General features: G+C 28.9%; 1 protein-coding gene across 2 annotated transcripts in view; it reads right to left on the bottom strand.

The window, feature by feature from the left end:
* The window catches only part of LOC115886213, a 315,760-nt gene that overhangs the window by 106,941 nt on the left and 196,546 nt on the right, over positions 1-12,273 (bottom strand). For both annotated transcript variants that reach the window (XM_030905300.1, XM_030905309.1), the window contains exon 4: positions 10,375-10,510. In XM_030905300.1, the coding sequence (XP_030761160.1) occupies positions 10,375-10,510 (136 nt within the window). The remainder of the gene's footprint in view (positions 1-10,374; positions 10,511-12,273) is intronic.

Below are 12,273 nucleotides of genomic sequence, written 5' to 3'. Positions count from 1 at the left end.
GATGCCATGACGGATTTATATATAAACCCATCCATAATTAATATAAAAAATATTAGAAAAACTTTTTTAGGGAAATAAATATTGATGTGGACATTATCTGCTTTTTACCTTACCTGAATAATAAAACAAGGTATAGACTTAACTGTGTAACTTAATTGTGGGTAAAAAACTATTTGAGGCAAAATTAAATTTAGAGAAATACTTCTCGAATACAATGCTTGAGTGACTATTCCATCAAAATGTATTAAATTTCAATCTTAAACAACCAAAGAACGAGAAGAAAGTCTTAATAAAGATATGTCAATTCTCTCTAAATTTCTATTTGGAATATACCATTCTTCGGACAAGATATATATTTTTTTTGAAAATTGGTTCCTGGGTTATGGTCCGTAATAAAAATTTGTTTATCTTTTTACTTTGAAGTGGAACAAATTATCTAAGTTTACGTTTCGATCTATATTCGATCTTTATCGAAACGTAAACTTAGATAATGTGTTTCACTTTGAAGTAAAAAAATAAACAAATTTTTATTGCGGACCATAACCCAGGAACCAATTTTCAAAAAAAATATATATCTTGTCCGAAGAATGGTATATTCCAAATAGAAATTTAGAGAGAATTGACATATCTTTATTAAGACTTTCTTCTCGTTCTTTGGTTGTTTAAGATTGAAATTTAATACATTTTGATGGAATAGTCACTCAAGCATTGTATTCGAGAAAGTAATATTTTTGAACTAAAGGTTATTTAATTCTATACTGCGTTGCGATTTGTATGCATCACTGTCATTAATACACCACTAACAATATTAATTTCTTTTGATTCTGAAAAGTATATCAACAAAAACAAGACATAAATGTTTTTATTCCATTGTCGATATTCCTAAATTTGTAGCAGTTATTCTGCGGTAAAGATGTAGGTATTATTTCAATTTATATACAGGGTGCTACAAATTCGAGGTACGAGTATGGGTATCTCGGAAACCGTAATAGATACGAAGATGGTTAAATTGGGGCAAAGTTGCGCCTTGGGATGTTTGCCAACATGCTATCAAAAAAGTTTCAAAAATTTCAAGGATTGCTGAGTTTTTTGAGAAAAACGGATTTTTTTGAAAATTAATTTTATTTTTTCCTGTCGGTACTTTTTAGAAAATCAAAAAACTAATTTAACATTCTCATAGCCACTTTGTCAAGGCTATCTGACAGTATTTTTAGATTTTCAAATTATCTGATAATTTGTGAGATACATAGGCCAACTTAATTTTTTTAAATACGGACCTGCATTTTTTATCTGAGTTTTTGAAAGAATTCAATCTCTCGAGTACAACGATATGCCACACTTTATATTTTTTTTTGTTTGGTTTGGATACTTTAACAACAACAAAACTGTTTAATTATTATTTAAAATAATTTCAAGCCCGACTCTGGATTTTTAAATTATTTAACCTGATTATATTCATCGCAACAATAAGGAGAATCAAGCCAATTGAAAGATTTAAATAAAAAATATCCAGGTCAGCAATTTAAAATATATTAATTTTAATTTTTTTTGTTAATTTGAAATCTCAATGTATGATCTAATAATATGCATAATATTAATCCTAGTTATGATAAATATATCAACTTCTACAAACAAATTTCTCTACATGTTCGAAATTGTTTATTTACCACCCTTCCTATTGCACACATTTATTTTTCCGTTCAATTTCATGTATAGCCCTTTCAACAGGTCTTATACTTTCGAATACATTTTGTACTCTTTGTAAAAAAAGAAGTTAATGTTGAGGTATATTGATTTCACTTTTACAAATTACCACACAGGTTTAGGAACCTTACTGGCTATTATACTGCTCCACCATTCCCAATCCATCTTCGGAGGAAATTATTTTATTGTTTATATTATACTTATATTATGTTCAGTTTTAAAACTCCTCAATATTGTAATAATGAATAGATTAAATATTTAAAAAAACAGAGCCGGACTTGAAAATAGTTTAAATAAATTGTGTTCAAATTTCCGAAACAAAAAAAATATTAACTGTGGCACATCATTGTACTCAGGAGGCCGAGCTCTTTCAAAATCTGAAATAAAAAATGCAGGTTCGTATTTAAAAAAATTAATTTGGCCTCTGTATCTCACAAATTATCAGATAATTTGAAAATCTAAAAATACTGTCAGATAGCCCTGACAAAGTGGCTATGAGAATGTGCAATTAGTTTTTCGATTTTATAAAAAGTAACGTCAGAAAAAAATAAAATTGATTTTCAAAAAAAACTCAGCAATCCTTGAAATTTTTAAAACTTTTTTGATGGCATCTTGGTGAACATCCCAAGGCGCAACTTTGCTCTAATTTAACCATCGTCGTATCTATTACGGTTTCCGAGATACCAATGCCCGTACCTCGAATTTGTAGCACCCTGTATAAAGTTTATTATTAATTGTAATTTTTAAATATAATATATTCTTCTTCTTCATTTTTTCTTTGTAAGCAAGTCCTGTGGTTTCTTCAAGAATTTCATAGGAACTATTGGAATTATGAAGACCAGCTTTCATACCATCTTATAGGTTGTTGCTTAGGCGGTCGAAGTCTGGCTATTTCTCGTTAGCAATTTTTGCTAACCGGTCATTGGGCATTCTGTCCATATGGTCTCTCCACTCTCCTCACCTGTTTCTTGTCCATCTTACCACGTCTTGTTACACATATTTCTCGTATTATTAAAATATAACATTAATTATATGAAAATGCAAAATATTTTTTAAATAAATATAATTAGTAATAAAAAACTAAGTTGAAAAATCGAGGGCACAACATTTTGTATACGCCACTGACCACAAAGCTTTTAATCACGGATTGTTACTCATTTATTTTAACGACTGAACTATTCATTTCAATCCACCCCAGTCTCATTGTTGGCATCACGCAATTCACAATATACTTTTTTCATTCGTATTGATTTCATTAAAGAATAGTGTTTGGGCAAACACAGAGGATAAGCGACTCGTATATGTTTTATTATTTTAGTAAATTCATGGCGTTTTATTACGACTTCCAATAAAAAGTTACCCTTTCAGCTTTATTGCGTTCGAATGGACTTTATTTTTTTTAATAGAAGAATATAAGAATATTCTCTTAAGCGTATAATATTATTCACATATAAAAACACACCTTAAGTTTAGAAATACTATAGGATATACAGTGTGTTCCAGGCTGGGCGTGCATTAGAAGTTTCTAGAGAACCACAATATCTAGATCGGAGTTTTTTTTACACATCATTGTTTTATAAAGTGATCTATCGATTAAAAATATTTTTAACATGGCGGTACTTCCGGAAATACTTGAAGTTGACAGCAACTTTCTTATTTTAAATAGGTGCCCCCGTTTTTTATTGCACAATTAAATTTTCTGTAAAATTTCTAAACAGAATTTAATGGTTTAAGTATAATTTTTTTAAAATTAATAATTGAAGAGTTATCAACAGAAAAATTGATTTTTTATTTGGGACACCCTCTATATTTTTAATTAACTGAAAAGAATTTAAAATTACCTTTCCGAAAATATAGCACACTTGATATTTTGTTATAATCCCCTTCGAAATACAGAATTTTTAAAAGTTCGCCACTTTTAACTAGTAGGCTTTGGACCCCTTATTGATGATATGCCCTTAATAAACTCGAAAACATATTTTCTCCAGCAAGACGACGCACCGCCTTTGAATGCTGAAGTTATCAGCAAATTTTTGCAGCCAATTTCAAGAATAATTGAATAGCTAACCAAGATTCCAGCCGTTGGCCGTTGAGGCCGCCTGACTTAGTGCCCATGGGTTTAATCCTATGGATATATTTGCGGAAGAATAAAGGTTTCTTATTCTTCCATATAATCTAAACAATAATTAGAAGTATTTAGCAGTTATGAGAGGGTATCTTTCACCCCCACTGAGTTAATGAATTCCGCGAGAAATGTTCAAAAACTGACCCGTCTGTCCATAACAGAAGACGGTCGATATGTCGAACACCTGTAGCAAAATCTCATGTCTTGGTTTGCTATTTATTTTTATTGTTATTAGATATAGTTTAAATGTGTTGATGTTGGTTAAATATATTTTAAATTGTTATAAAATTCTGCATCTCTCATAGCAAATATTATTTTCGTTTTAATTGATGCTCACAGCTAGAATTTTTTAGCATTACAGCCGGTGCCGTTCAAAGTCTACTTATTTAAAGTGGGCGAATTTTTATATACTCTATATCTCGAAGAGGAATCGAGCAAAATATCAAGTGTGTTATATTTTTGGAAAGGTAATTTTAAATTCTTTTCAATAAATTAAAAATATAAAGGGTGTCCCATATAAAAAATCAAATTTTCTGTTGATAATTCTTAAATTATTAATTTAAAAAAAATATACTTAAACCATTAAATTCTACGTAAAAAGGTGCTTTGGAAATGTTTTCATAAAAATACAAAATTTTCTATAGCAAAAGAATTACAGCGATTTGTTAAAAATGCATATTTTTGAAAAACACTCCGTAACTCCGAAACGGTAACAGATATCGATATGCGGTTTTCACTATCATGATTTTGACAAAAATTGAGCTCCAGATACCGATATTAGTTTTTGTCTATCTCCTATAGAAAAGGGTGTTTCCATTTAAAAGCGTCGAATTTGACCCACCCTGTACCTATACCTAAAATAAATAGTTTTTAAGTTATTTAAGATTTAGTTTTAAAACGTATATTTTTCTTGATTTTATCTTGCTTCCTTTGACATTAGATGTCAAATAACCAGACAATTTATTTTCATCTGTCAGAAAACTAATTATTTGAATTTCCTATATTATAAATACTGCCTGCCTCAAGACTTTAAAAAGTGTATTTATAAAAATATATCACGTATTTTCGCTCTTTAATGATACCTAATAGTTGATATTAATAATAATATACCGTATGATCGAAAAAACGGCGCAAAGTTAGCTTGGAATGCTGATCGATGACATACTGCTTTCTGAAGTGTCACAATATGACATGGCCAGATATAGGCTATATTCCGTTGCTTACCTTGGTTATAGTTTTATGTTCCGTTTCTATCGGCTTCCTGAAAGTTTTATTACAACGGAACACGGTTCCTGAAAAATATCTATCATAATTGTTACCAAACTAACCAGCGCAGCGCGGGAAAGTTGGTTTCTCTGGTTTTGTTTGTCAATCAATGTCATTTATGTGGTAGAAATAAAGCAAGAATTGTAAGTTTGAGTGAAAATCTCATTTAATTTATAAAATTTGTGTTGTTATGTCGTAGAAGCAATGGAGGTAGATAGTAAAGGTAGAGAGGTTTCATTAACTAAATAAAGTGTGACTTTCCAAAAAAATCCTTTATGGGTATTTCGCCACTGCACTCACTGCAAGAAAAATCTACAAAATAAAATAGTTATTTTTTGTAAACACTTCTGCGTTAAACCTAAACGGACACTGCTTGTCGGAAGTTATGTTTACAGTAATAAAAATTTGCCTAACAAAGAAAAAAATGCTTAACGTTTCGGAAAGTTTATCCCTTTCCGTCGTCGGAAGCAAAAAAATACAAAGAATAAAGAAAAAAACTATTTAAAATATTTAAATTCAACTATTCTTCAAATTAACTAATAATTAATTAATTAAATAATAGTAATTAGTTAATTTTTAAGTTTAACTTGATATAATGTCATTTTAACAGAACGTCAACGGTTTCTTGTAGACGTATCTGTTTTAAAAAGAGTAAAGTGTTCTCGAATAGTTGAATTTAAATATTTTAAATAGTTTTTTTCTTTATTCTTTGTATTTTTTTTTGCTTCCGACGACGGAAAGAGATAAACTTTTCGAAACGTTAAACAGTTCTTTCTTTGTTAGGCAAATTTTTATTACTGTAAACATAACTTCCGACAAGCAGTGTCCGTTTAGGTTTAACGCAGAAGTGTTTACAAAAAATAACTATTTTATTTTGTAGATTTTTCTTGCAGTGCAGTGGCGAAATACCCATAAAGGATTTTTTTGGAGAGATGAATCCGCCACATAATAGGTATAGACATAGAGTGATTTTTAGGACCATTTAAACTTATCATGCCGCCATTGTTTCTTAAAGTTAGGAACATTGAACGAGATCATTAATAGTAATTATGAATGTATTGTAAACCATAAAAATATTGATTAGATTTATTGATTTATTAATCATTTATTTTATTATCGATAGGTTTTTTATGTGACCACGGACCTGCAAATCCTCATAATTTGAGCTGTTTGACGAGTTTAACAGTTCATTAATAAAGTACTTTTCAATATTAAACTCCATTGAAAAGAAAAATCAAGCATAAAATCAGAGAATAGGTACATCAAAAACATCATACATTGAAAACATACATTAAAAATGCGTAAAAAAATAAGTTCTATAATAAAGGTATTGAAATTTAGAAAACGTAAACATTTAACATATCCAGTATTTTACCAAACCGTTCCGTACCTAACAGATATTTTTCAGGAACCGCTATTTACCGTAGTTTACCGGTCTGGTTCACCTGGTTTTGCAACGAAATACAGCCTTAGCAAATACCGCACCTGATCGTTCAACCTTGCGGCAAGTGAAAAAATGCGTAAACATCTAGAAATAATAAGAAAAAACCTCAAATTTTTCGAAATAATTTATCCCTATCATTTACTCTGATAAATGTTTAAATAAACTTTTCAAATTTCAATCCTTCATATTTTCTCAATGACTAGACCGATTTTCAAAAGCGAAGCGGGAAAGTATAGAGAATAGAAAGCCCTTTTCACTGCGGTACCACTTGACCCCCCTTCCCATTTGAAAAAAGTTGGGGGATGACACTCCCGCTTAGAGGGTTGAAGATTTTCCAATCATTTTTGGGGCAAAAGTTGTCCCCCTCACAAACAAAATTGACGTGTTTTTGGAATTTTTGAAAAAAATTATACCTTGGCCGTTATGCCTTGCTGAACGTTTTCGATGGGCCACCCTGTATATATATATAGAGGCCACGGTGATTAACTTCCCCCCTCACATACACCTTTATCTATTCTACTTGAATAGAACATTCTTAAGCTATAAAAATTTTCGACGTAGTTTGCAGTGAAAAAAAGCACTTTAAAAATCTTAAAATATAATTGAAGAAAGTAATTAAAAAAATTCTAACCGGAATAATCATTTTTTTTTAATTCTTTTAGGAACTATTAATATTTATATTACTTAGGGTATATAAAGTTAATAATATTATTATTTAATAATTATTATAATATCGACTTTCTATTATCTTTCATAAATAATTCCGACAAATATAATTTGTTGTGTCAAAAATATTTATGGTTGGCATAAAAAAGATATTCGTCAGTAACAAATATCGGTTTTATTTAAAAAAAATATATTACTTTGTGCTGTCACAAATCAGGAAAATAAACAGAATCAATACAAAAATGTGTTTGATATTATCAAAGCGAAAGTTCTGAATTCTGAGTTTTTAAAGAAAACTTTATAAAAGGCATTTTTTTGCTCCAACATTAAAAAGTACCAAAATGTTTAAATTTTTATTATTGTAATTTATTATAATTTTTACATATTTTTACTTTATAAAAAAAATACAAAAAAATTGTATCTCGTAGGATGTTTATAAATATAGATATGAATAAAAAATATCGGATAAACATCTATTTTACATGATAAAATTCATAAAATCAAAACAAAAATATAAATCTCATAATATTTTTAAGTTGGATATATATATTTTTATAGCATATAAAATTTTAGTTCTCTATACACAAGTTTTTTATTATTTATAATCAAGATTTTAAACCAATTTTTTCATATTAAAAAAAATTAATACTGTTCATGAAAATCCTTACAATTTGTTTTTCGTAATATTTCGAAGTATATTAAGTTTATTTAGGTTATGTCAAAAAATTTGACAATTTTATGCAAGCATTTTTTTTTGGTGTTTTGAATGAGTTCTTAACTCACAGTTTTTGTGCATTTTTTTGTGCATTTTATATAGAAATGTGTTTGAAGGAAAAATTCCAAATAGATTTCAAAATAAAAACTATAAACATAATCTTTTATAGAAACTCATAACACAATATATTTTGTTGATTCTTTTTTGGTATTTCTTTTCTCTCAGAACAGAAATTATTCACTTTGTATTTTGAATTAACAAATCTGAAAAATATATAATGCTGGTGCATTTTAGTTGATTTCAAAAAACTCCGACCGCCGTCTGCTGTATACGGCAGAAATCAGAAATTTTCAATATGTATTTCACGCCGTTCATGTTACAGTTCATGTCGATCGCATTAAAATAATATTGAAATAGTGACTTTGTATATTTAGGAATTTTAGTTTTTTGTTAGTGCAGTTATTGGGACTATAAAACACTCAAATACGAGGTTTGTGTGATGTAACGCTGTTTCGGGTAATAAAAAAATAAGTGAAAAGGAATTCGAACTAGGCGTCCTGTTGTGTTGTGACAATTTCAAATGTTAATAAAATTGCCGAAAAAATGTTAAGGAGAGCGTAATTAAGGCGTTGTTGAATGCAATAACATTCAATAACTCAAGTTTCCTGGATATTTAACTGTTCCAAAACAACATTTTATAGCTTCATAGTTTCTGACACCGATTTGATAAAAAGCAAAAATGGATTCAAGCAGTTCGACTAAACAAGTGAATAAACAAAGTGCTCGTTACACAATCAAAAAATTAAATAGATATGTGTACAGGCTGGTGAAAATTTCGATGCTCAACATTGGCATCTCAGAAACTACGAGAGATACGAAGTCGGTTAAATGGTACAAAAGTTGCGTAATTAGAAGTTTGACAAACACCTATGAAGAAAACTCCGGTATCTTGATTAGTTTCGGATTTATGTCAAAAAAATGAAAATGGTACGTTTATTTTTAATGACAATATCTTCAGAACTATTGTATCTATTGGAATATAATTGGAATATCGTGTTTCCTCACTTGTGAACATATTGTTGACTGTTAATACACTTTACACTTATCTACTATAAATGTTGGTGTCCAGATTTTTACACTCAATAGGGTAAACAAAAATTAACTTGCTGTCATATAAAGTGTCAATTGGATTTCCAAGGCAGACTGGATCTTTTGAGCGAATTTTTAAAAATCTATTTTTTTTAGTGAATTTGCATAATAATGAATAAGAGTTAGATACCAAAGTATAAATTATTTTTTGCTCTATCTAATAGTATAAAAATTCAAACTGGCGGCCATAAGAAAACAAAAACCTGATTGTTGTTGTGTGAAATCTAAAAGGCTTAGAAATTTTTTGAAAACGGCATTTAATTGGCCAAGGTTAAAAATATAAAACTACCAACTTACGTTGCAATAGATACAATAGTTCTGAAGATATTGTCATTTAAAATAAACGTATTATTTTCATTTTTTTAACATAAATCCGAAACTAAACCGTCATTTAACCGAATGCGTATCTGTTGTAGTTTCTGAGATGCCAATGTTGAGCATCGAAATTGTCACCACCCTATATACTATGAGGGGATAAAATATAATTTGCTATATTAATGGTATACTTTTTTTAATCAACTAGTGAATAAATGTTTTATGAAAATCTTCTAAAATTGTAATTATGTACCTTAAAAATTTTTGTTATAGCCGAAATAGCCCCAATTATGACCCCACTAGCAAAACCATTTAAAAAGTTTTTTTTAGCTGGAATAATAAATTATAATACAAGTAAGACCTTCTGAATATATATATCAAAATATTTACTTTTATATTTTTATTCTTTCCAATACTTAAATAACTATATAATATTTTATATAATATAATAGTATATATAATTTCGTATACTCGCTATTTAAGCTCGTGTATTTGTATATACTAGTTGTTTACAATATTCTCCGATGGTGGTAGCACCGGCGGAGCATGTATCAAGACTATACGAAACATATCTATAAAAAAATTCTAGTTAAAATTAAAATCAAATTACATTTAAATATATTTGTATTTGAAATGATTAGTTTCTATTTTTTTATTTTTTATTATTTGTAGTTGGCGGTTATAATGGTGTATTTTATCTGGGGATTTTAATCGTTACAAAATATTTAAATTTTTGACAAAATCAAAAATGTTACAGTTAATTTTTAGATAAAATTAACAATAGCGGATTAAAATTCAACATCCTTTAATTACAATATTTTCCGGTTTAATGGCACGAGTATCAGATGTGCATTAATTAAAGGTTGCATTTTATTCTAAGAGTTCATCTCTTCTGCCTAGCTGTCATCTAATTGAAAAACCAAGACTCAGTAAAATAAAAGTGGTCTCTTAAAGAAGTTAATGCAGTACAAACACACTCCTTCTACTTACACACGACTTCCATTCTGGCCTCGCTCTGTGCCGAAGCAAAAGATGGCGCCTCTGCTGACACTTCACATCGAAAAAGTCCGCTACTCTTCCAGTTGACGGAATGAAGCACCACTTTCCTGTTGTCCGACTTAGTCATCTGCAATTAAAAAACAGGGCGTTTAAGTCAAGGACTTTACTCTAGTTGAAAGCAAGATACTTGTAAATTGGCGCAACCGAAAGTAATCTGTTCTCATAACTTATTTACATCGGTCACTACTTTCAGTGTCAACAAATAATTAAAGAAAACTCTTCTAGTTAAGAGCAAAATATCTTAATTAATATGTTACAATGTTTCGTAAAAATACGGGGTGGCCCATTAACTCGAGGGAGTCCAATATCGTGGTAATTTTTGGAGATATGAAAAAAAAAGTTTTATACAGATATTGCATGGTTTATAAAGGGGTATATTCTACAAATATTTTGTTGTATACAGGGTATCCCAAAAAAATGAATAATAAAGTTTTCAGTTTTTGTAAACTGCATACCCCACTTTTCTACAGATTTGGATTCAGCATAAAATTCTGCATACATTCGCTATTTTTCTTTCCAGCACTATGCGGTGTTGTCATCCTATTTCATATTTACTGAATTTTTTATTAATTTTAGATGTAGTATAAATGAACATTTTTTATATTTAAAGTGTTCCTAAATTTTTAACAGTTTTGCAGATATTCGCGTATACATATGGCTCTGGCAACAGTAAATTTTTGTCAACGCCACCTAATAATGTTTGTCTAGTATTTTAACGTTGAAAACTCCATAAGTAATATAATACAGCCAATATCTGCAAAAGCGCTAAAAATTTAGAAACGCTTCAAATACAAAAAATGTTCATTTTTAATTCTTTATCTAAATGAAAAATAATACACAGTGTGTTGCATTTAAAAAATTGAGATATAGCATTTTAAATGTTGCGATTTTGGACACGCCATAAAAAATACCCTGCATAGGACAATGTAATTTTTTCTTCGCGGATTTATTCTGTTATCTTTTATGTTTAGCGAAATATAGCTAAGTATTAATAAAATTATATTCACTCCAGTTTTAAATTCACTTTTCGGATATAGTGTTTTTAATCAAGTTTCATTAAATATGAAATAGAATGACAACACCGCATAGTGCTATACGAAAAATTTTATGCTGAATCCAACTATGTTCAAAAAATGGAGGGGGGTGTAATTTAAAAAAAAACCCTAAAGCTTTAACATAATTTATTTTGAGACACCCTATATACAACAAAATATTTCCTCCTTTTTAAACATCGATATAAAACTGTTTTTTTTTCATAACGATGATATTGGATTTCCTCGCACTAATGGATCACCCTGTATATGTTTAAAAAGAGATATAAATCCATCTCTTTGTTTTTTTTATTAGCCAAAACAAAAAGGTCGAAAATTCAAGAAATACGGCGAAACTACAATATATCAATACTCAGCATACATAATTTTTAAATTCAATTAAATGTGATTATATTTTTGATAACACCACAGTAGTTCATTTACAAGTCACAGCCTTACGTTTACGTGCTCCTAAATGTGCTTAGACATTGTAAGTCTAAGTGAATAATGAAAATTTTTATAGCGATGGAAAATATTAAATTCAATTTGTAGAATTTATGAATAAAAATATCTCCCACAAAACTAATTAACAGTTATTCTAGTACTGCTTTGAAATTTTTCAACGAAAGTTCGATTTGACACTAATATCCACACTAAATGTATATATTTGCCTTTAAAATTCGTACAACTTAGCTATCTAAAATTCATTTATTTGCAAAAATGTATAAATTTATTAATAAAGCTTGATATAAACCGTTGACATAACAGTTTCGCATCTGCATATTTTATTTAATAAAAA

Source organism: Sitophilus oryzae, unplaced genomic scaffold, assembly GCF_002938485.1.
Source record: "Sitophilus oryzae breed Bouriz unplaced genomic scaffold, Soryzae_2.0 scaffold_1126_pilon_pilon, whole genome shotgun sequence".
Lineage (NCBI taxonomy): Eukaryota > Metazoa > Arthropoda > Insecta > Coleoptera > Curculionidae > Sitophilus > Sitophilus oryzae.
Note: the sequence above shows the minus strand (reverse complement) of the source record. Positions and strands in the feature narration are given on the sequence as shown.